We start from the raw sequence: 25,407 nt of genomic DNA, 5'->3' as shown, positions 1-25,407 counted from the left end.
ATGATCGTATCAAACATATCGATATAAAGTATTATTATCTTCGAGAAATGGTTGTGAATAAGTTAGTCAAGTTGGAGAAACTTTCTTTGGACAATCCTACAGATATGCTCATGAAGGCTTTAACAAGCTCCAGGATTCAATATCTAACCAGCCTATTAAGGCTGGGTGTTGGCTAACAAAGTCCAGAATATAACATTCACAATGTATCTAGTTTGGATCTTCAATTTGGTTTATTCGTATATTTGTCAAGAGGGTGATTTGTGATGAATTTTTGACAGATATAAGGTAGACTAGTGTAGAAGCTAAGTTGGGTTGTGGGCTTGGGCTTGGACTTTACTGATTAGTATGAGAAATGCAAGCTTTAAGTGAAGTCCGAAAGTTTGTATCTCTGTCTTTCTGAAGTTTCTTCATCAATAAGATGTCTTGTGAAATTGGACGTAAACCAACTTTATCGAACCACTATAATTCTTCATTATTTTCTCATTCTTTTATTTGCTAATCACTTAAAAAATGAATTAGTTTTTGTAGCAGGTTTATATAAAAAAAAGAAAGTTGAGATGGAAAGAGGCACGTGATCCAAGTCATTGATCCGGCCAGCACGTAAAGTCAATCCCCATGACATGCTCTCCACTTCAAATTACCATTCCACTTCGGCTTTACCATATTCAGTGGTAATTTATTTCTACAAAATAATTAACTCCATCAAATCTGTTCTTCCATAATATTATATTAATTGTTTTTAGCTCAACAATATGTTGGTAAAAAATTTGATAATCTAACATTTAGATCAATGGTATACAATTTAACTAATTGAACTATGAGCACATTGCACATGACTTGTGATAAAAATCAATCGCATAGTGAATGGAATTTCTTTGATAAAGTTTACGACAATCAGGCTATAATCATAATAAAAAATCCTATAACATATAGATAATAACCAAATGTCATTTTTATATTTCTAATTAATTAGACATGTTTACCAAATTGTAATGAAAATTGATGTAATTGTAATAAAATTTCATTGATGGATAAATTATAATGAACTTGAATCGCAAATGTAATTAGAATGATTTTGATCTCATTTACTTAAAATTATAAATTTTGTCAAATTTACTGTTACCGTTACCTCTACTTCTTCCTCTGAGGGTGAAGTGGTAACGATTACGGTAACAGTAACGGTTACTAATTTTTCAGTTGAACAGTAACAATAATGGTAGTCGCAACGGTAAGAATAAAACGTAATTCTCAGATGCAATCGAATTGAGTACTCTTTATTTATCTATCAGATTGTGTTATTTCATTATAGATTTGGATGTGAAGCCCATATGTCAGTACAAATACAGAACACAAGTGAACAACACAAAAAAAATCAAATAGAGCATTTTTTTTATTCCTATTGATCTATTACGTTTTCAGTGGGGTAAACATGGCCTTAGTAACTAAAAATGATAGCTATAAGAATTGAAATAACCTTCATCATTTTTATTTACTTATTTATAAAAAAATAATACTTAAATTAGAAAATATATTTTTTAAAAAATAAAACAATAATTCAATTTTTAATTTAGAAAAACACATAATCTTGACAATTTAGGAAAGATGCTTTAAAGTTGATTTCTTAAGCAGGAAGCATTTAGTGTATAATGACTGGATTCTGAATGGCACAAACTGAAATTTCTCACCCAATTCGAATTAAGGTTGTAGATTCTTTATTTTTAGAAAAAATTCAATTTATATGGTAAAATTTTTATATGTAGAAAAAATTTCAAATTATTTATAGAAATAACCAAAAAAAAAATTTTTTTTTGATAGACACTGATAGACTTCTATTATTGTTTATCACATAGTATTAATGATAAACTTCTATCAGTTTCTATCACAGATCAACACTGATAAACTTCTATTAATCTATATCCGTCTCTATCAAAAATATTAAATCTTACTATTTGTATAAATAGTTTTCTTTATTTTTCTATTTTTAAAAATCTCCTCATTAAATTTCTAAATTTTTCTTAATTATATTGAGTCAATTAAAACTCTAATAAGATTAGAGTCATAAATTTTCATAGGTAAATGGACTTTACCTTAGAATTTCATTTTATATTTGTTAATGCATAATTCTAACATGTGTGCAAGACTCTTCAAATATAGAGATTTACACGATATATTAGAGAAAAATATTAGAATCTGGTTTGACTTCTCTTTGTTCTCTACTTTTCTCAACATATTTTGGAAACATAATGTTTATTAGAATTTTGATAAAAAAAAAAAATAGTATTGACACTTTTACTTAATTTTCAATAAATTTTACTGTCTATCTGCGATATACTATTATTTATATACATGGGACACAGATAGACATAGATAATAGTCTATCACATTTATCTCGATCTATTATAACTGTGATATTTTACTATTATTTATAAATATTTTTAACAGTTTTCTTATTTAAAATAATTTCCGATTAAATAGTTTTAGTTAAAAGGATATTGTTGTTTTAAATGTATGCATTCAAATTTTTTGTTTCCATGAATGGTTGGACTAAAAAAGCCAAGTTGAATTAGTATTTTAACCTAAAAGTAATACTAAAACAATACTAAGAACATTGAAATTCATTTGTCTTTATTCTTACTCATAGAAGAATGGTCAAACCCAAATCTTATCTCTTCCCATTTGTTTTTGTAAAGGCTTATCTCATTCATTATGTTTTTTTTTTCTTTTGTTCTTTGAAGAAATCACATTCAATATTGTTTGTTATATATTATTGATATTTCATAATTATAATTATAAATTAACATGCATAGAAAAAATAAGTAACATGCGTAGTACTTTAACATCATCACATTCTTTGTAAATGTTGTTTTTTATCAATAAAACTAAACAAGTTGTTAGAAATTTCTTTTTGTTAATACGTTGATCATTTAATAGTAATTTTTAACATCAATACTTTTTTTTTAAAAAAAAATTATTATAAAATTTTAATTTTAATAATTGTGTTCAAGATTTTAGAACCAATTTAAAATGACTTGTCAAGAGCTCAAAAATAATTTTATGTATTTAAAAGTTATTTTAACTTGATCCTAAGTAATTGTATAATTATAAACATACAGAATCTCTAGAATTAGAAAAATATCTTAATTGTATGATATAAAAAAATACAAATAAATTATAAACACAAGTTGTTTCCTCCAAAAATATCGATTTTCCAAACTTAATAGGCCTGCCTTTTGCTCCAAAGCAAATTTAATTAAATTAATTTAAGAATTTACTCCGATTTGACTGACTTAGTCATGCATGTAGTAGGAAAATTTCATAAAACAACTTAAAAATAAAAACTTTTATGTGGATGACGTCTTTTTAAAAATTTTGTTTTACTTTTTCACACGTAAAATATTATTTTTGTCCTCAACTTTGAATGCTACTCTTCTTCATCCTTTGATCTTTTCTTCCAATCACCAATCGTTTACAATTTAATGTAACCATTTATTTTCAACCATCATTGTACCATTAGAGTTCAATGTTATTGGATCTTAACCATGAGACAAGTAAACGAATACCATTTTCAACTCTTCAATTTCACTTAAACACCATTGCTCTATCACTTTTAGTCGAACACAGATCGCTTTCAACTCTATTTAATTTATTTTGTGGGTCTAGAGCGAGCATTCTTCGAAGAAGATCATTCTACATATCCAAAAACAAATACTGTGAGTGTTAACCAAAAGTTTTAGAAGTTTGTTCACTATCATTTTTCTGATTGTGTACCATTGTATATGCAATTGTGTACTATTGTATTTGTGATTGTATATCATTAGGTACATGATCGTATACCACATCGTACACGATTGTATACCATAACATAAAAGATCGTATACCACAACATACACGATCACATATTGTTAGATATTAGGTCATATACCATTGTATATATGATCGTATACATCATAAAAAATATGTGTGATAAATGATCGCCTATCAAAGGGTATACGATCTCTGTAATTTCAATGTTTGATCAATTAATATAATTGGTGTATTGCAGATCAATGGCGTTACTTGACCGATTAGTATAATTTGTTTCTAGGCGACATATTTCTGTAATTTCAATGTTTGATCGATTAGTATAATTTGTTTCTGTGAGAGGCTAGTATAATTCGATTAGCATCTTTGTACGCTATGGTAGGGAATGGAACTAGACCGAAAGTAACTATGTAGGTGTTCACATGAAAGGTTTAAAGATTAGACACGATATATCATATAGTGAACTAGTGAGTCTTCTATACCAACGACTAAATATCGATACAAAAAGATTTGACATACACATCAAATGTTATTACAATCTATTGGTGCAAACCCCCTGATCAATATAGTCGAGGATGAAGACCTTAGTTTTTTTTTAAGGCAGTGATGTATCCTGGATGCCTCTATTTGTATCAGTCACACCATATGATATTCATGGAACATACACTGAGAACATGTACCTAAGTGTCTGAAGACTTTGGTGTCATCGACGATCCAAAGTGTCTTCAAATCGAATTGGATTTTCTTGGTTCCTCATCGTCACCATTTTTATGTATAATGCCAATGTAACCTTCATGACATCTTCATCGTTCGAAAATTTGAGCTTTTCAAATGCAACTTCCATATCTTTACAGAGAATTGGTTTGTGTTATCTACCTTCAGTCTGAGGATGAGATGTCGTAGCCTCTCACAACTGGTATCCCTTTCCAATCTTTCCTCTGTCGGCCACAGCTCAGTAACCAAATTAAAATCATCCTATGTGAATGTTACCTTCTACCTTCTTCCCCATGATGTTAAAGCTTACAAATTCTGGATTCTCATCGGTGACCTCCCTTAGAAAAAATGATCCACAAGCTGGCCATTGAATACAAGGTCAACGTCTAATAGTGGATCAAAGCATATTTTCTGGAATGTGCCCATTTGTGTTTTTGTTAGTTTCTTCTTAATTAGTACATTCTTCTTGCCAATGTGGGCTAAGCAAGTTATGGTAACAGGAAAATATTTCTCAACTAGGACTGAGTGCGCCATCTACAATATAGCAAACATATATGATCAAGTATTAAAAGCTATGAGATCGAGTATGAAAGGCTAAACGATCGAGTATGAAAAGCTATAAAATTGTTTAGCACAAGCTATACGATCGTCTAGTTTAAGCTATAAGATCATTTAGAAAAAGCTATACGATCATCTAGTTTAAGTTATAAGATTGTTTAGCAAAAGCTATACGATCATCTAAATTAAGCTATACGATCGTTAAGCAAAAGGTATACGATCGTCTAGATTTTAATAAACGATTGTTTAGCAAAAGCTATACGATCAATTATATAAATCTATGTGACCTAAGATATGAATTTATGTGATCTAGTATTAAAAGCTATACGAAATGTATTAAACCAACCCTAAACCCTAATCAAACCCATGTACTGTACGATTTCAGAAAATGACAGACAAGAGTAACATACCTTTTAGATTACTGGAACGGTGGAGACGGAAATGAAACGAAGGCGAAAATGTGTAGATACGATCGACGAACAATGAATGATGTCGAAGATGAAGGGAGACGTTGATAGAAAACTGCGAGAAATACTCTAAAGAAGTGTTATGAAAATGTGAATAGATATCGCACATAAAAGTTTTTAAAAAGAGACCATTTATGAAAAAGTTTTTGGTTTTTGAGTTATTTCGTCAAATTTTCCCATGTACTCTTCACCGGCAAAAGTAAGTTCTCTCACTTTTAAGTTTTAACTAATAATGAAATCTCGACCGTTATAAAAGAGCGCGTACGCCTTGCCCCCTCGCCGCCACGTCATACGCGCCGAAATCCCACCGCTTTCGTTGCCGCGGCCGTTCATTCCTTAAAATGGAACTATTTTCCTTTTTTAATCATTTATTTAATCTCCAATCTTCAATTTCCAATTTTTCTTTTTCCTTTTTCTTAATTCTAACGTTACACAATCAAGTCTACTCTCTTTCCCTTCTTCACACTTCACACCGCTTCCACTTCTCACTATTTTTGCTGCCTAATATTTCTTCTGCCATTTCTATTTTCGGTCAGTATCATCTTCGATTCTCATTTTATATCAATTGGGATACGCCGCTGTTTCAGAAGGAAGATTTTTGAAGTTGGAGATGAGGGATTTTGCTTGTTTTGTTTCCGGCGATCGGAGTTTTGGATTGCCGCTTGGTACTGCCAATTTGCCCTCGATTTCGATTAATGGGTCTCAAGCTCAAGCAGTGAAGGGCTATGGCGAGGATTATGATTCTGGATCCCACTTGGACCTGTCGTCTGACTCGGGGAGTGTAAATCATAGCCGAGACCACTTAGTCGCCCTATCTCCTCAAGATGACAAAGTTCACCATCATCCGACTGCCATTAATGGCGTTAAATTGCCCAGTCAATTAAACAATCATTGTTCTGAAATGGGTCATTACGGGCTTGGTTTAGTTCCAGAAGCAATTCGAGTAAAGCGAGAATATAGTCATGGAAGAGTCAAAACGTCGGATTCGGTAACGACTTCTAGTACTGACGTTTCATTTGGTAAATCGATTGATATTTCTTCTGGTGATACTGATGGTTACTTTGCAGCTTCCGATCAGGTTTGTTAATTGTTATGTTCTGGTTTTGTTCTTAATTGAATAAGATTTTAGGATGATTCGTGAGTAAATCTGAAGCAGTCCCAGTTTCTTATATACTAGCAAGTCAAGATTGCTAGTGTTAGAAGTTTCGACTGATTTGTCTATACATTGCCCAGATGCAATTTTATAACTTTATAGGATGGGAATTAATTAATTCAAATGGGTTATTTTCTTTGCATTTGAACATTTGAAGATTTGTATGAGCAAAAACTCACTTTCTGTTAGCTGTGACAGATGAAGTATGGCGGAGCAACAGGGAATACAATACATAAGAATTTTTATATTCCGACTGCTCCTCCATTAAATGTTCGTAATCAAGAAATAAGGGGGATTAAGGATCAAGCTTCAACTTGTAGAACATATAGGGCTTATCACCCTGTCACAAGAAATGAACAAATAACACAAGAAGGCTATTTAGGCCAAAATGCACAAGCTACAAATATTAAAATTTCCAATTCATCAGCTAGGTTAGTGTATAGGCCTCACACTTGCTTCTCTTTCGAACTTTTGCACTGGAAGTGTATGGTTTTAACAACTACATCTTGATTCAGGAATGCTGCTGATCTCAGAGTTGCATCACCTTCTTTTACAGTTCCTGCCCGCCTCCCAAACTATAGAGCAATGTACTGAAGCAACTTTGAGCGTTGCATTCGATTTGTCGAAAGCAATAGCAAAGGACTTTCATAATTGCCTCTTTTAGCAATAATTTGTTCTTTCTAATGATGGGTGGACTCATTTATGCAGAGGGCAACGTTCATGGGGTGCTGTTATTACTTACGAAGCATGTGTTAGGCTATGCCTTCACTCATGGGCTCAAGGTCATTGTACAGAAGCTCCCTACTTCTTGAATGATGAGTGCAAACTTTTGCGTGATGCGTTTGGGTAAGTTACCGAAACAGACTCATGCATTTGGGTTAGGGAGCTTCTTTCTTTCTTTCTTTTATTTTTATTTTTTTAATCATCCATTTTAATATAGAACTTATGTTCTTGAGAGCTTCTCTCGTTATAGGGATGGATTTCCTTTGTTTGATCATGGATTTAGCCTAAATACCTATTTCGCTGCATCACAAGACACTCCGCTTGAGTTTGGTTTGAAATTTTGTTACCTCATAGAAATTAGATTTTGTTAGCAGTCAGATCAGAGGGCGGATCTAGTTCGTTCTAAGTTCAACTTAAATGTTTCTTCAAATCAAATGATTCTTTTGATATATTCTACTTGTTCGGCTATTATATTTATTTGGTTTCTTTGTTCTTACGTTGTCAACTGCAACAGTTTACGGCAAACACTACTGCAACCAGAAGAGGATCTCTTGGCAAAACCTCCCTCAGGGTTGGCCAGTGATGAAACTGTTCCAAAATCCATAAGAAGTCTTGGGAAAATTAAAGTGCAGGGTATCTTACTTGAACTTGTCAAACAAGATTTGAAGATGTTTTCTATATGTTTCCAACCTTGGTTTATTTGACAGTGCGTAGAGTGAAAATGGGACTGGAGCCACCAATCAGCTGTGGTCATTCATGTATAACACAATCCACCATCAAAATGGAAAGTCTTAATGCACATTTATCCACAGTAAAGCAAACGCTTCAATCTGAATGGAAAGCCAAACGAAAGGTTCGAGTAGCTCATCATCTTCCTACGAACTCAACTGGTTCGTTCTCTCATCAGAGCTTGGCTTATATGAAAGCTGGCTCTCAGTATGGGAAACAGATCTTCGCAATCATTAAAACTGGCACAGTTTCTTTATGTCACATCTCGCCAACTTATAAAGTAGTGCAAGGTGACTAAACTCGACATTTTCTTATTGCTGGAAAAATGAGATTGACCAGTTGTTTGGAACATTAAAACATATCAAGTGTGCACGAATGAATGCTGTACATACCAAGTTTGCATAAATGAACTTGAAATGATTTATAATTGAGTTCTGTCTTCCCTTGCCTGTATGAAATTCAAACTTCAGCTGACAATCTCTTCCTGTCATCAGAAACATATTCTTGTTTGTTAAGACTAAAAAGCTCATCTGATGATGTTGTTAAAATGCAACCAGCGTCTGGTGAAACTTATCTATTGTAAGCTTTTCTTTCCCTGTCTTCTTCCTTTTTATTATATTTGAGATTAATGGAACAAACAGCTTTCCTGATAGTCCTGGAGATGATTTAATAATCGAGGTTATGGATTCCAAAGGACAGCATCATGGCCATGTCATAGTTCAAGTTGCTGCCATTGCGGATGATTCAGTATAGTTTTGTCCATACTCAGCTAAAATTTAGTTTTATGCCTTCACTTGGAGCTTTAAGTAAAATGGGCTATACTGATGCAGGATGAAAAGACACAGTGGTGGCCTGTGTATCGAGAGCCAGAGCACGAACTTGTTGGGAGAATACAATTACATACAAGCTATTCTACAAGCCCAGATGACAATAATAGTCTTAAGGTTAGTCAAAAGAAGTGAATGAAACCCAAGGTATAAAGATCCTAAAAATTGTGATTTAATGAGATTAGCAACTCAACTCAGTTTCAAAATGCAGTGTGGAGTTGTTGCTGAGACCGTGGCATATGATATCTTGTTAGAAGTTGCAATGAAAGTAAGCCATTTTCAGCAAAGAAATTTGTTGTTAGAAGGGCCATGGAAGTGGTTACTTTATAAATTTGCTACTTACTATGGAATATCAGATTCGTATACTAAGCTTAGGTAATGAGACATTTTAGAATGAATTATTTCATTTCATCAAACTGATATTTTTGTAATGTACTAATGAATTATTTGAATTTGCATCAATTATTTGGATTTTTGCAGGTACCTTTCCTATGTCATGGATGTTGCTTCACCCACTGAAGATTGTCTGTCTTTGGTGGAGGAATTGTTGCAACCAGTTATAATGAAGCAAACAGGGAGGGGTTCCTTGAGTCGTCAAGAGGTAAAAGGTTATCATTTCGAAGTTATAAGTTTCCATGCCGTAATAGAATGACACCAAATGGCTTATTGACCTCATTTATTATCCACTAGAATCGCATGCTATTGGAGATAAAAGAACAGATCGAGAAGATTCTTGCTCTCGTCTTTGAGAATTATAAGTCACTCGACGAATCTTCACCTTCAGGGATGATGGCTGTCTTTGGTAGCGCAAGTGGTTTTGTTGCTCCTGCTTTAACCCGCTCTGTCAAGCTATATGCTCTCCTACATGATGTTTTGAGTTCTAAGGCGCAAATGAAATTGTGCAGATATCTACAAGTAATTGAAACCAAAAATTTGCAGTTATCCTCTCTCATTTTTTTATGAATTGTTAACGTTAAGTTGACTGGTACAGGCTGCTACAAGGAAAAGATCAAAACTTATATTAGCAGAAGTAGATGAAATTATATCGAGCAGTAAAGAAGGCACATTGATCGATGCTGTTATTCTTTCAACTACTTACCAGAAGATGACAACTGTGGTTTGGAATATTAGAAACGAAGTGATGACCGATATTGAAATCCACCATCAAAATGTGCTCCCCAGGTGATTGATTTCACCATATGTTTCATTCTGAATCTTTTCTTTTTTGTGGTTCCTCTGAAAGACATCTTTGCTGACTGAAATTTCTGGTGATTCTACCTATATTTATAAACCTTCATTTGTCATTCTGCAGTTTCATAGACTTGCCAAACCTTTCTTCATCCATATACAGTGTGGAGTTGTGCAATAGATTGCAAGATTTTCTCGTGGCATGTTCTCCTCCAGGTCCATCCCCTCCTGTGACGGAACTTGTCATTGCTACAGCAGATTTCCAGCGGGATCTTGTTCAGTGGAACATCAGGTACTAGTATCTCTGTTTGAATCTCCAATGATAAGAATTACGATGCCAATTGCACTTTTTCTTAATCTCTGTCTTGAGATTATTTCAGTCCTATCAAAGGTGGAGTTGATGCCAAAGTGCTCTTCAACTCATATATTACACTTTGGATTCAAAGTAAGCGTCTTGTTTTGCTCGACTTGTGCAAACAGGACAAGGTATGAATGCAACAGCACGATGAGCTTTTGTTCTTGCCATGAAACTCGTGACATTCTGATAGTGTTTACCTTCAGGTACAACCATATGGAGCCAGACCAGAAAGCTCAACATTGCCGTTTGTTGATGATATGTATGACAGGCTAAAGGAGACACTAAATGAATATGAAGTCATCATTTGTCGCTGGCCAGAATATGCAAACAGTCTAGAACAGGTAGGTGTCCAAAAATGTGGTACTTTATTCCCTGCCTCACCAAGTACTTGTCCAGGTTTTGAAGTGGTATCCCTTTTCCTTCTATAGGCAACTGCAGATATTGAGAAGGCAATTTTTGAATCCTTGGAAAGGCAATACTCTGATGTTTTATCCCCATTAAAGGATAACTCAGTGCCTATAATGCTTTCCAAATATTTCCAGAAGTTTGCCAGACAATCAGTGGATACATTTTTTATACCAGATGAGGTATTGCTTATTCATTCTGTGTGGTTTGAAAGAAAAGTCACCCTTGAAAAGACGATATTTTTTGACTGAGGGACCATCTTTTTCAGTTGGGAATTCTTTTGAACACAATGAAGAGGATGTTGGATGAGCTTGTGCCTCAGATTGAACGCAGATTGAATTCATTGACATCTTCTTGCATGACTGATGAAGGTATCGCTAGTGGTGAATATCTCAGCGAAGTAACTCTAGTGCTTAGAGCCAAATTCAGGAGTTACCTGCACGCAGTTGTGGAGAAACTCGCAGAAAATGTATGTTTCCTTCAAATCCAAAATACATTCCTGCCATTAACGTTAAAACAAACAGTTCTTGATCGAGCAGCATTGCAATACGCAGACAAGGGTCCAAAGTGCAACAAAATTGCGGAAGATAATACAAGACACGAAGGAAGCGATGACAGATTCAGAAATACGAAGCAGAATGCAGCCATTGAAGGATTTACTGATGAACACAATCCATCATCTCCACCCTGTCCTTAACAACGACGTCTTCGTTGCAATCTGCCGACGTTTGTGGGATCGAATGGGACAAGATCTTCTACATCTCCTAGAAAACAGAAAGGAAAACATCTCCTCGTATAAAGGCTTGCGCATTGCGGTTTCTGTAAGTCCAAAACTCATCATTGAGCTTGGCATAATTTCGAAATCCTTCTGTTGTTGAATAGAACGAAATGAAGAAGATCAGTCGATTACCTTATTCTTTTGTTGAATCTTCTTGATTGAATCTGCAGGCTTTAGACGATGTGTTTGCGTCGGAAATGCAGCGGTTGCTCGGAAATGCCCTGCAACGGAGAGACTTGGAGCCACCATCTTCGATCATGGAAGTGCGTTCAATTCTCTGTAAGGATGCTATCAATTTTTGAACAAACGAAATCATATAAAGCAAGCAATACTTAGGAGCGAAAACTCCCTCTTTTATATGTACATAAAAAAAATATTTTTTAATCATTTTCTTAAATTGGAAAATTTTGACGTGTACAGAAACTGCATACAACATCATATATATCTGGCTTCCAATTTTGAGCTTCTCTATCTCTTTTTCACTTAAATAATTCATTAGGGTCATTTTTTTTAGATAATGTAGATAATTAGAATATTTAAATACCTAGAATTATAGATGTCTAGCATTTTTGGATAATGATTTTTTTGTTGGAAAGTTTTTGTAGATTTGAGACTACGAAGATAACTATGTTTGTTTTGTAAGATTTGTATTTGAAAATGTTAAATTTATGACTATTCATTCGTTTATAATTAATTTAATATAATTTGAACTTATTTATTAATTTGATTTTTTAAAATCAATATAACTTATATTATTTCAGTATTTTATTCTCAACAAAATAATATGTTTTAATTTAATTTTTTATAAAATAAATATTAATTTGAATTTGATGAATATTCTCTAAAAGAAATAAAAATAACTAAGATATAATAAAAAAACTAGTGATATATATGGTAGACACTATTTATTAGGATATATATATATATATATATATATGAAAAAGAAAGTAAAAAGGGATACCTCTCAACATGGGAATCCAGTTTCAAGCCTCTAAAACTAAATATATATAAAGAAAAAAAATAATAAGGGAGATTATTTTAAATGATAAAACTATTGAAAATATTTACAAATAATATTAAATCATCGACATATCGCTAGTCCGTGATATATTACTATCTGTATCTGTGTTTATCAGGACATAGATAGACACATATAGTGTCTGTTGCAATCTATTGCGGTCTATCGTAAATAGAAAATGAAATTTGGTTATATTTGTAAATATTTTGGTTCATTTTTCTATATTTGAAAAAATAAATAAATAAATAAATAAAAAGTAAAAAAAAAGATGCCTTGAATATAGGAATCTGGAAAACTTATGTTTAAAAAAAATATCCAAAACTTTTGAGATATTTTCATAAGGGTATCCTAGGATAGTCGAAAATTTTTAGATGCTACAACTTTTTACATTAGTATCGTGGTAATCTAGATACCCATTTATCTTATTAGATCCCAGCGAAACAAACGACCTCTTAATGAATCTTTTTGGGAAACTAATAAGAAATGTATCTATTCTACACAATTTTGGGATTAAAAAGGTTTGTTTTGAAAATCCAAGAATCAAATACACCTATTTTCAAAATTTGGAGAATAGAAAGGTAGTTTTCCCAAATAAATATTATTTTTCAACTACCAAACTCTATTTTATAATTTTTAATAGGAAAATTATTTTAAATGATAAAATCACTTAAAATATTTACAAATATAGCAAAATATCACCGTCTATCTACGATAGATTGCGATAGACTACTATCTATATCTATCATGACACAGATAGATACTAACAGTGAAATTTTGTTATGTCATATAAATATTTTGGTTCATTTTGTTATATTTGAAAATATTTTTTTAATATGGTGTCCAATATATTTTAACAAAAATAAGTAACACTACGATCAAATCTAGAGAAAAATAAGTAAATAATTATAGGCGTATATTTGAAAATTATGGATGGTTTTTAATTATTAGAAGTATTTATCAAATATAGTGGAGAATCTAAACTTTTACATGGATAACATATTTCAATTGAAACACAAATTTTAAGCGTATTAAAAAATATGGTAAGAAAAATTGCACGTGAACTTGTTTAGAAAAATAAAATAAAATGTTTGTAGCAATTTTTAGAATGCATATTAAATTTGTATTATCTTGTGAATTTTTTGTTTGCTTGTTATTACTCTTGAGATCTATAGGATTGGGCAGCAAATGGCATGATTTGAATTTACATCATATTGAATTTTTCTGGTACAAGTTTAAATTTTAATTTTAAAAAATAAAAAAAATCATACAAATATACAAGAATGTGGTAAACAAGGACATCGAGAGATGGTTTACTATTGTATGCATGTTGCATGATCGCAAAGCATGAACGCATTCTAGGAAGTGTTAGCCGAAACCCTTCTCAACCCGTTCACTGTATATTCATCGCATCTCCCGTTTATCAACTCTTTTCAAACTCTGCTGCATTTATTTCTTTTTTTTTTTCATCAATGCAAACAACAAACCCAACGATTTATTTATTTAACCAGTTACCGCAAAGTTCTTCATAAAAATTACCAACGCAATCTGTTTTCACAAGTCCCTGTGTTCGACCCTGGACTTACTAGGAAACTCAGAAGAATTTACACTTGGATTCTGATAGGGAAACTTGAGTGCACAATGCAATTTCATCATCGCATAGTGTCCACATTTCCACTTCATAAAACCAAACATCACTACTACAGTACAATGAAGACAGCGAAGGAGGTCTGGGATGCCCTGCAAAAGAAGTATGACACCGAGGAGGCTAGGTCGAAGAAATATGCGGTTAGTCATTATCTCAAGTTCCAGATGACGGATGAAAAATCCGTGGAGGCCCAATCCCATGAACTCCAGAAGATAGCTCATGAGATAATTACTGAAGGTATGCCTCTAGACGAACAATTTCAAATTGCTGTTATTATTGATAAACTGCCCCCCTTGTGGAAGGACTTTAAGAACACTTTGAGGCATAAGACCAAGGAGTTCTCATTAGAGAGTCTTATAACTCGGTTAAGGATCGAGGAGGAAGCCTGAAAGCAGGACCAGAGGGAGGAGGTGAACGCAGTACCTAGGAAATCCGCCTCTGGCATGGTAAAACTTGACCAAAAACCTAAGGGGACAAAGAAGAAAGGTCAGAACCATGACTCCAGCAACCAGAACCAACAGAAAAAACAGAAGCCCCCTTCAAGAGAAGCGGTACAGTTCCTCTGCTTTAATTGTAATAAACTTGGGCACATGACTAGGAATTGTAGGAACAGGCATTGTCCTGCTGGTCAAGCGAACCTGACAGAAGAACCGTTAGTCACCATGATCACAGAAGTAAATGTGATCGGTGGTTGTGAAGGGTGGTGGATAGACATTGGCGCGACGCGCCATGTGTTGGGATTGGTGTCCTAATTCTCCCGGAGTCTCGTTATTTTGTAAAGATACACATTGTTCAATGAATAAAATAAGTGTTATTTAATTCTGACATTTACTCATATCCAATAAACAAAAAACTCCTTGGTTATCTTATATGAACTTAAGCATGTATATGTGATATCTAAGTGGATCATGCCTTAAGTGATAACCTAAATCGGTCTGTAGTATAAGGATTAAGGTGGGATACCTGATCCTAGTGACACTACGGATATGACCCGCTTTGTAGAGGTTTTGCAAATATTGTAAACTACTATAAATAGTAGATCCTGACCCCATTCGTGTGGAGACGTGAGCGGGGGTGTCCTATACAAAGAGTTTGTATAAGACCTGGTACCACGAGATGACTAGACTCTTGTATATAACGCCGTTGATACTAGAGACTTGCATCTCACCTAAACGGACCATAGGTGACACGACCTCAATCCTGAGTCTGTTTGTGAACTCTTACCTTTGAGAGCGGTCCTTTGATTAGTATGGGTAAGAGGGGCCAGATTGCCAACTCAACATGCCTACCTTTTTGGGACTTGTCTGATCTGGGAGTTGGGAACTCAATCCACAAGATGGAATTCACTTCTTCCACAAGTAGATAAGTAGAGAGATTGCTCCCTTAAGGGCTGATTCCAGAGTTTGAACATAGTGGCCACAACTTCTCTTTGGGAAGAGAATACTCAGTCATAGTAGGACTATGACTTATGTTCATTAGATGGGATCAGTGGTACTTAAGGAGACAGATGTAACTACAGGGGCATAACGGTTATTGGCCCAGCTATACTTACGAGCGATCTCATGAAGGTTGTCGCACTGTTGATTGGTTAAGATGGACACATAATATTATCTATAGTGAGGAGAGTTCAGCTGTCGGTCTTTAGTGGAGTGCCTGACACAGTTAACGGATGGTGATCCCGTGACTAAAGAGTTTAGTCAGTTATTCACGTACCGTTGGAGCTTCGGATCTACAGGTCCACGAGGTCCCCTCGGTAGCTTGGATTCATGTTGAAGGATCAGTTCTTGGTGTTGATTTGAAATGTTTCAAATTGACAAGAGGTATTTTAATTATATGTATATAATCGGTATGATGTATGAGATACATCTAGTGGAGGATTGAGTGTAAATGAGATTTACATTTAGTACCATTGGAATAGGAAAAGAACTATGGTTTATATGTTTTATAGGATGAAATATTAAAACTATAGTTATAAATATAGTATGATAAGTTTTTTATCATTTATGTTTATAATAATATTAATTATTAGATAATTAATTACTTTTTTCTTATAAATAACAAAAGTAGTGGTGGTTATTGATCATCTAACAGTGAGTTTAAAAGGAAATCGTTTCCTATTTTTTTGAAAAAGAGTTGTTTTTACAAGAAGTTGTCACAAAAGTTTTGAAAAGAATTTGAGTTTTCTCTCCGGCGAAAAGAAACATCTCGGAAGTCGTCAAGTAAGATACAGATTTACTAAACGACGGGCTAGGCTAGGTAAACGACATGCAGGTGCTAGCTAAACGATCGTGCACAGTGTTTACTAAAACGATCGCAATAGCTTTGCTAGACGATTGCTGGCCCAAGGTAAACGATCGTGTAGTTACGACCGAGCTAAACGATAGAGCTAAACGATCACATAACTTTTGCTAGACGATCGCATAGCTTTATCTAAACGATTGGGCATCGACCTATACGATAGGTCTTCGACTTCTCCCACTTGCCTATCGCTGTACGCGATCGTTGTTTCCTTCGCTCGTCTGCCTCACACTAAGTCCGAACAAAGCCCACCCTCTGGATTCTCACACCGAGAATACCAAGGTTGCCTTGTTGGTGGTGTCAGACTCAACTCGACACCGTCGAGGTTTTCTGGAGGCCGTTCGTGGTTCTTTGGAGGAGTCTGTTCGTGTTGCGGAGGAGATCGTGACCGAGGAGATCATTGAGGACGAGCATGAAGTGTTCGTGCGGTGTTGCAGTCGTGTAGATCGAGTGTTTGTGGTTGCTGTTGTTCGATCAGAGTGCGCATCGGAGTATGGAGACGCTTCTACCGTTGTTAGTATAGTTTTCCTTTTGTACATTTGATGTTCATGCTGTAATTTCTCTGTACATTGTATAACTGCTTGTTTTGAAATCGATTGTAAATGATTTGTTGATTCATGATTATAATTTGGAATGGTCTTGCTTCCGCTGCTCACAGAAATCTCGTTTCTGATTTCCTTCACCACCTGTCACGACCTTAATCTATTTAAAACTTATACTAAAACTAAGGATAAGAATATTCTGTTGGGAGATCACCACTCCACGAATGTTGCTGGAACCGGCGAGGTGGAATAGAAGTTTACCTTTGAGATGACCCTCACGTTGAAGGACGTTCTACACACTCTGGAGAATCAGTTTAATAGAAAAGTTAAAAGACTTTGTAGTGATAGGGGAATCGAGTACGACTCGGACAGTTTTAATGAATTCTTTAACTCACATGGAATAATACACGAAAAGATAGAACTTTTCTCCTGAAATGAACTGAAAAATCCGAAAGGAAAAATAGAACTTTAGTTGAGCTAGTAATTGCTATTTTACTTAGTTCAGGAGCCGTGTCTTATTGGTGGGGTGAAATCATCCTTACCGTGTGTTATATCCTAAATAGAATCCCTAAATCTAAAAATAAAACTTCACCTTACGAAATTCTCAAGAATAAGAAACCAAACTTGTCCTACTTTAGAACATGGGGTTGTCTAGCCTTTGTAAGGATTCTTGACCCAAAAAGGAGAAAGTTGGCTAGTAGAGCTTACGAGTGTGTCTTTATAGGTTATACCTTAAATAGTAAAGCCTATAGGTTCTATGATCTAGTGAACCAAGTAATCATCGAGTCAAATGATGCCGACTTCTTTGAAGATAGGTTTCCCTTTAAATCAAGGAATAGTAGGGGGCTCTGGTTCAAGTGGTATAACCCTAGTTAGAAATCCTAACCCTAGAGAGGAAACTTACCCAGAACCTAGAGGAAGCAAAAGTGCTAGAATCGCCAAAGATTTCGGAAATGACTTCATGACCTACAATGTAGAAAAAGACCCTAAAGATCTAAGAGCTACCCTGTCCTCAGTAGATGCCAACCTATGGCAAGAAGCCATAAATGATGAGATGGACTCGCTTGAGTCAAATAGGACTTGGAACTTAGTAGATCTACCCCTAGGATGTAAGGCAATAGGGTACAAATGGATCTTAAGGAGGAAACTTAGACCTGATGGGACTGTTGACAAATTTAAAGCCAGGTTAGCAGCGAAGGGCTTTAGACAGAGAGAAAACGTAGATTTCTTTGACACCTTCTCCCCTGTCACTAGAATTACCTCTATCCGTGTTCTGTTCTCTCTCGCTGCCCTTTATAACCTTGTAGTATATTAGATGGATGTGAAAACCATTTTCCTAAATGGTGAACTTGAAGAAGAGATTTACATGGAACAACCTGAGGGTTTTGTTGTCCATGGTCAAGAAAATAAGGTATGTAAATTAGAAAAATCTCTTATGGACTAAAAGAAGCTCCTAAGCAATGGCATGAAAAATTTGACAACCTTATCCTATCTAAAGGTTCAAGGTCAATGAAAGTGAAAAATGCATCTACCATAAGTTTAATAATAACCTCTGCACTATCTTATGTCTATATGTTGATGATTTATTGATCTTTGGGTCGAACTTGCACGTCATAAATGATGTAAAATCAATATTGAGTGCGAACTTTGACATGAAAGACTTAGAAGAAGCTAGTGTAATCTTAGGCATAAAAGTAAATAGGTCTGAAAAGGGAATTTCTTTAGATCAATCTCACTATATAGAAAAGATTCTAAAGAAATATAATTACTTTGAATGTAAACCAGCCTGTACTCCTTATGACCCTAGTGTCAAATTGTTCAAGAACACTGGTGACAGTGTTAATCAATCTGAGTATGCGAGCATCATAGGTAGTCTTAGATACACTGCCGATTGCACTGGGCCTAACATGGCTTATGCTGTAGGACTACTTTGCAGGTTTACAAGCAGACCTAGTAAAAAGCATTGGAATGCTATAGAAAGGGTCATGAGATACTTAAAGAAAACCCAAAACCTAAGATTACATTATCAAAAGTTTCCCGCTATCCTGGAAGGGTTCTGCGATGCTGATTAGAACTCTCTTTCGGATGATTCAAAGGCTACAAGTGGCTATGTCTTTAATATAGCTGGCGGAGCTGTCTCTTGGAAGTCTAAGAAACAGACTATTTTAGCCCAATCTACGATGAAGTCAGAAATGATAGCACTAGCGATAGCTAATGAAGAAGCAGACCGGCGTAGAAGTCTGCTATCAGAGATTCCCTTATGGGAAAAGCCGGTACCAACCATATTGATCCATTGTGATAGTACTGCAGCAATCGCAAAAGTTTAGAACCGTTACTACAACAGAAAGAGACATCAAATACGTCGTGAGCACAGTACCATTAGAGAGTTTCTCACTATTGGTGTAGTTAGAGTGGATCACATACAGACTGATGAAAATTTGGCAGATCCTTTGATTAAAGGACTGGCCAGAGAAAAGGTTTTCAGAATCTCAGAAAGGATGGGACTCATGCCTATTGAAAAATGAAACACAGTGAGGAAAACCCAACCTGTAGACTGGAGATCCCAAGAAACAGGTTCAACGGGTAATAACTGATCACGAGTGATATATAGTGAATCATGCTAAACCAAACACAGTTCCATTTCTATGACTTAAAGTCTGAGCATGATATCCTGAAGCGTAAGAAAGATTGAACTCAGTTCTTAATGCATTCTATACTTAATGACAAGTGGGGTACCTAGCTACAGGAGTATTCTTGATAGACTCACCTGTGTGAATGTGGAAGTGAAGGCCGCTTTCTATGGACTTTATAGACAAACTCTCTAAAACATTCACTAAACCGGGATTCACGTGTTAGGCCTTAAAAGCACGAGCTTTCGTACTACACCCTAATAACACTCTGTGTAAGATGCTGTTAGAGATAGAGTTCAAAACCAAGGGTTACTCTAGTATATTCTGAATCATCTACACTATGTAAAGGTTCAAGTCGTAAGACACCTTTGCTTATGAACAGTGTTGTATAGACTGAAACTGCTGATGAAAATCTTTTCTTTCTTCTCGTTTTGTTTAAATTTCCAAGTGGGGGATTGTTGGGTGCAAATTTATGTTTAAAACGGTCCATTGATTATATTTAAAATGGTCCATTGATTATTTTTAAAATGGTCAATTGATTAATTTTAAAACGGTCTGTTGATTATATTTAAAACGGTCCGTTAATTATTTTTAAAACGGTCCGTTGATTATTTTTAAAACGGTGTGTTTCAATGCTGAAGGCCTATAAAAGACGAGGCCTTCAGCAGTTCGTGAGACACAAAATTCATTTTCTAAATTCCCACTTCAATTTTCTCTTCTCCTCCATTTTAGCTTTCTGAGTAGTGAGTTTATAAAAGGTGTACGTTCCGATCGAAAATGGTGCATTTACTATCGATTTTCATTTGGCTGTTTTATCCTGGGGACGACGTGGCAATTTTCAGACTTGTTTGCACTCTTGGGCAGAGTTGCGAAACGTCTAAAGAGAGTGAGCTCCACGACTCATCCTATAACGAGTTTCTGTTTTGCAGGTTTTTTCTCTTTGTTTGACCGTCGTGCCTTGACGGTTTACAGTTCATCGTTCTGAGGGCCCTGCCGTTTCCAACATAATTTAATCTGGATTGTTAACGAAGTGAAATTGGTATAAAAACTTAAATATGGATTTGAGTTGGATTAATTTGTTTTTCAGCTTAGACGATCATTGTTGGACACTTATGGTGTATTATGAGAGCACATTAGTTTAGAGTTGCTAAGCTGAAAGTTTATCTAAGTTTGTACAGTTACAACTGAAATAATTAGTTTTCATATCTCTTTTCCCGTTGTAGATTTTGTTTATTCTTTTTACCTAGTGTATCTTCTATATAAGGATCATTGTATTGATCATTTATCAATTAATAAAGAAATATTATTTGTGATCATTCCCTATTGTCATTCAAAACTTTGTATGGTATCAGAGTACAAAGTGTTGGTTTTTTTACCCTTAACATCAAATTAATTAATTAATATTTTGATGATAATAAATCTGTTTTTCTTCATTAACAATTTGTGTGTTTTGAAGTGTCTATTGCGTAGAGTTCGGAACAATGATTCCAATGCAATTTGAATAACTCAAATCAGAGTTCAAATAAAGAAATATGACCAAAACAAGCTTAACGAAAAAATCTCGAGCTGATGATGTGGTAGAATTTTTCTCAATCAAAATGGACCCAATGAGCCAACCGTAGGAAAAAATTGAGTTGGACAGAAAAAAAAGAAGTCCTATCCATTTTTGGAGTTTGTGTAAAATTTCATGCAAATGTCATCAGTAGGGGAACACAAGCAAATGTGCCTCGAGGCCGAGCATGAAACTTTACAACAAACCATTGAAGGAGATCATGGGATGTGTTGACACATGTCTCCCTCCCACTTACTGTAAACACTCTCTCCATTCATCTTGTTATTGACCTATGCAAATACCATATGTAGGAGGACATAATCAAAGGTGCTTCAAGGCCGAACATAGATCTCACGGTTTGAACTATTTAGGGATAAATGTGAAAGGAAATTGACATATCATATACATCATTTTCCTCCCACTGAGTGTTTTAAACCTAGGGTTCATTAACCTAAAAAAAATCTGGCTAATCAATTTTACTAAATGATTATTAAATTTGCCCAATATAACACTTATATTAAATAGTTTAACAACAATGATTCTTGTTTATTAAATACCTTAATAAACCTTAATAATTCATTACATGCTTATAACATATTTATTTAATTTACCTTCCAGGTCGGTTCCCAGGTAGGAGTGTTTCTTTTCTATCCATACCTAGATAGAACCTAACTAAGGTCCCTTATAGATAACTATATTATAAATTTAATATTTTATTTATTCCCATTTAATCTTATTAAAAGGAATTAAAAGATTAAACCTATTTCTAATCTTATTAGAAATATTATCAACATAGGTCTATGTGAAATCAATTTTAAACCATTTAAAATTAATTTAACCTATGTTTGCATGCAACTCTTGATTATAGATTTTAACTCTAATTTCGATAACTTATAACACTTATAAAGATTAATAAAATAATTAAAATCTATACATACATCTAATGACATACTTTAAAAATATAACAATTATATTTTTCTAAAGTGATGTCATGCTTCATGAATTTTCATTTTCATTACATTATACATTACAATTATATAATAATGTAATGAATATAAATAACATTCAACCATCATCTAAACTATATATTATAACAATTATAATATAAAATGATGCATGGATATATTATAAATGCATGCAATCGTATAGAATAAAAATTATATTAAATATGATGCATGGGCATGCTTAGTTAAATTGTGCAACTATATAATATAACATTGATGTTAAAAATGATGCATGAAATAATGTTTATCCTATGATGAGATTTTTATATTATATGACATACACTATGCAATATAATAAATAAATCACACATCACATATATAATAAAAATATAAAAGCAACATTGAACTGAAAATTGGCATCCTAAACACTAATTAAATTAATATAACCCTTATATTAATTTAATTATTGAAAATACATATACTAAATTAATAATTAAATAAAACAAACACTAACAAGAAGAACCACCAACGTAATTACGCTATGTTGGACATTTTGCCTTACAGCGTAATTACGCTATGCGTTACACTCAAAGGCAGAAAGCTTCACTTTGATTCTTCATTCGAATTGCTCCGTTCTTGCTCCAAATTCCTCCAAATTGAAGTCAAAAACTCACCACGAGCAACGAACAATCATAGACTCGATTGTAAGAATAAAATTGTCCAAAAACACACTGAACCCTTACATATCGACCGAATTAAAGCAGTAATTGCTAAGCCAATTTTCAAAACATCCAATGAGCAAATCAACATACATTCATAATACAGTGTACAAATCCCACCAAAATTTGGAATTGATGTTTGAACGAAAATCAGAGACACAAATCTGGTTTTGATACCCATGGAAGTGTTTGGAATACCTCGAAGCAGAAGCAAATGAATGCGTAGTGTTTCGTTTTCATTTTACAAAACACAAAATCCAAAGGGACGAAAACTATGATAAACATAATTAACTAAGCATGCTTCTTCTACTGATATTTATAGAGAAGAAAGGAAAAATAGAACCTTACCCTTGAAGTCTCACTTCTTCACATTTCCTCTCCCACAACACGAACAATCCTCTACTTCTCTTGATCTCTTGAACTCGACACCACGAACACAACGAACAGTGTAACCAAAAAGATACCACCACAAATCTTCCTTGTTATTCTCAAGGACGAGAATCAGTGTGTGGACTTCTATGTATTAATTTTGGAGTAAAGGGAGGGGGATATTGAGAGAGTTTTTCTTAGAGAGCATAAACACAAAGAACTTGATTGGGAGAAGATGAAGATGAACAATAAAAATATCAACTCTCCCTTTTTCTATATTGCACGTATTTAAGAGAAAAAGGGGATTAGGAGAGTTATCAAAATAACTCTCTTCCCCTTTCTTTTTAAATTTTCAAAATTCAAATAATTTAAATTTTAATAATTATGATAATAACACACACAAACACACACACACACACACATACACACACACACACACATAGCACTTTACAACACTTGTAACACCTACAAAGCGGGCCACACTCGTAATGTCACCAAGATAAGGTTTTCCTCCTTTTTGAATTTTATTTCACTAGGATAACCATAGGTAACATGACCTTAATCCTTAGTGAGTTGTGAACTCTTGCCTAAGAGGGCAGTCCCTTGATTTGCATGGGTGCAAGTGGCCAGATCGTCGACTCAAACCTACCACTTTAGGGATTCATTTGATTGGGGAGTTGGAAACTTAGCTACACAAGTCGGAATTCACTCCTTCCCTGAAGCAGGCATAAGTAGATAAATTACTCTCTTAAGGGATGATTCCAGGGCTTGAACAATGTGGCGCCACACCTTCTCTTGGCCTGAGAAGGGTTTACTCATAATGAGACCATGATGTATTGTTCATTAGAGGAATTAATGGTACTTAAGAAGTTAGATGTAATAGGGGAAAAACGGTAAATTGGCCCAGCTGTACTTACGAGTGATTTGTGAAGGGTCAACGTATTGTTGATTGGTTATATTCAATGGACACAAAAATATATCTGTAGTACGAAGAGTGCAGCTGTCGGTCTTTAGTAAAGTGCCCGACAGTTAACAGATGGTGGATATCGTGATTAAAGAGTTTAATTAGTTATTCAAGTGCCATTGGAGCTTCAAGCTACAGGTTCATAAGGTCCCCTTGGTAGCTCAATGGATTCATATTGAGAATCAGTTTTTGGGTTAGTTTGAAGTGTTCAAATTAATAAGAGGGCATTTGATTATATATGATATAATTAAATTGATTCAATTATATATAATATAATTGATTTGATGTATTAGATACATTAATTGGAGGAATTAATATAAATATGATTTATATTAAATGCCAAAAAGGAGGAAAAGAACATGGTTTATATATTACATATGATGTGATATTAAAACTATAGGTTAGAAGTATAATATGATAAATTAGTTGTTATATTTATTTATAATTAGATAATTGATTTTCGATTTTTTCTCCTAATAACTGAATTTGTGGGAAGTTATAATCAGTTTTTGATAACTGATGGATAAAATAAAAATCATTTTCATTTTTTCATAATCAAATGCGCAGTAAGAAAAAGACACACGATAACGTTTAGAGAGTAAACAATCTAGCGTCGAGATTTCCTATATGATAGCTACTCGCCGTTAAAGGATCGAGTACCCAAGTCTAAACGATAGACTTTTATCTTCTCCCACTTACTCGATTGTCTACACAATCGTTCAGTTCCTCCTTCCCTCTACTAAATCCATATAGAGCCCACACCTCCTGGTTCTCACATTGAGAGTACTAAGGTAGCCTTGTGATAGTGTCGAGTTTTTCATTCAAGGGTTGAGTATCTAGTTTAACTCAATTGTGATCGAGTATTCAATAGTTCATGTTGTTCACTAGTTTTCTCATGTTGCGTTCGTACTGTTGGGTGTCTTGCTAGTGTTGATCGAGGGAATACTAGAAGAATAGTTCTTCAAAGGTATGTTTACTCGATACTTTGTATTTTATTCTTGAAGCATGCTGTAATTTAGACTTAA

General features: G+C 34.2%; 1 protein-coding gene across 4 annotated transcripts; it reads left to right on the top strand.

Annotated features, from left to right (window-relative positions):
- Positions 1 to 5,900: 5,900 nt before the first annotated feature.
- Positions 5,901 to 15,145, top strand: LOC120074448. Of its 4 annotated transcripts, none has more exons than XM_039027573.1 (21): positions 5,901 to 6,618; positions 6,892 to 7,124; positions 7,209 to 7,280; positions 7,402 to 7,539; positions 7,931 to 8,049; positions 8,124 to 8,435; positions 8,640 to 8,724; positions 8,799 to 8,892; positions 8,976 to 9,089; positions 9,184 to 9,347; positions 9,453 to 9,573; positions 9,663 to 9,887; positions 9,964 to 10,154; positions 10,285 to 10,452; positions 10,541 to 10,646; positions 10,722 to 10,859; positions 10,947 to 11,105; positions 11,192 to 11,392; positions 11,478 to 11,744; positions 11,872 to 11,980; positions 14,341 to 15,145. In XM_039027573.1, the coding sequence occupies exons 1-21, from the start codon at positions 6,151 to 6,153 to the stop codon at positions 14,751 to 14,753; spliced, it is 3,897 nt and encodes a 1,298-aa protein (XP_038883501.1). In that variant the 5' UTR covers positions 5,901 to 6,150; the 3' UTR covers positions 14,754 to 15,145. The 4 variants fall into 4 exon arrangements, with proteins under 4 accessions (XP_038883501.1, XP_038883500.1, XP_038883502.1 ...); XM_039027572.1 differs by having other exon boundaries at positions 8,787 to 8,892; XM_039027574.1 differs by having other exon boundaries at positions 5,902 to 6,618; positions 8,787 to 8,892; positions 14,423 to 14,445.
- Positions 15,146 to 25,407: the final 10,262 nt, after the last annotated feature.

The sequence above is a fragment of the Benincasa hispida genome, chromosome 3, assembly GCF_009727055.1.
Source record: "Benincasa hispida cultivar B227 chromosome 3, ASM972705v1, whole genome shotgun sequence".
Classification (NCBI taxonomy): Eukaryota; Viridiplantae; Streptophyta; class Magnoliopsida; order Cucurbitales; family Cucurbitaceae; genus Benincasa; species Benincasa hispida.
This window is presented reverse-complemented; position numbering and strand designations above follow the sequence as displayed.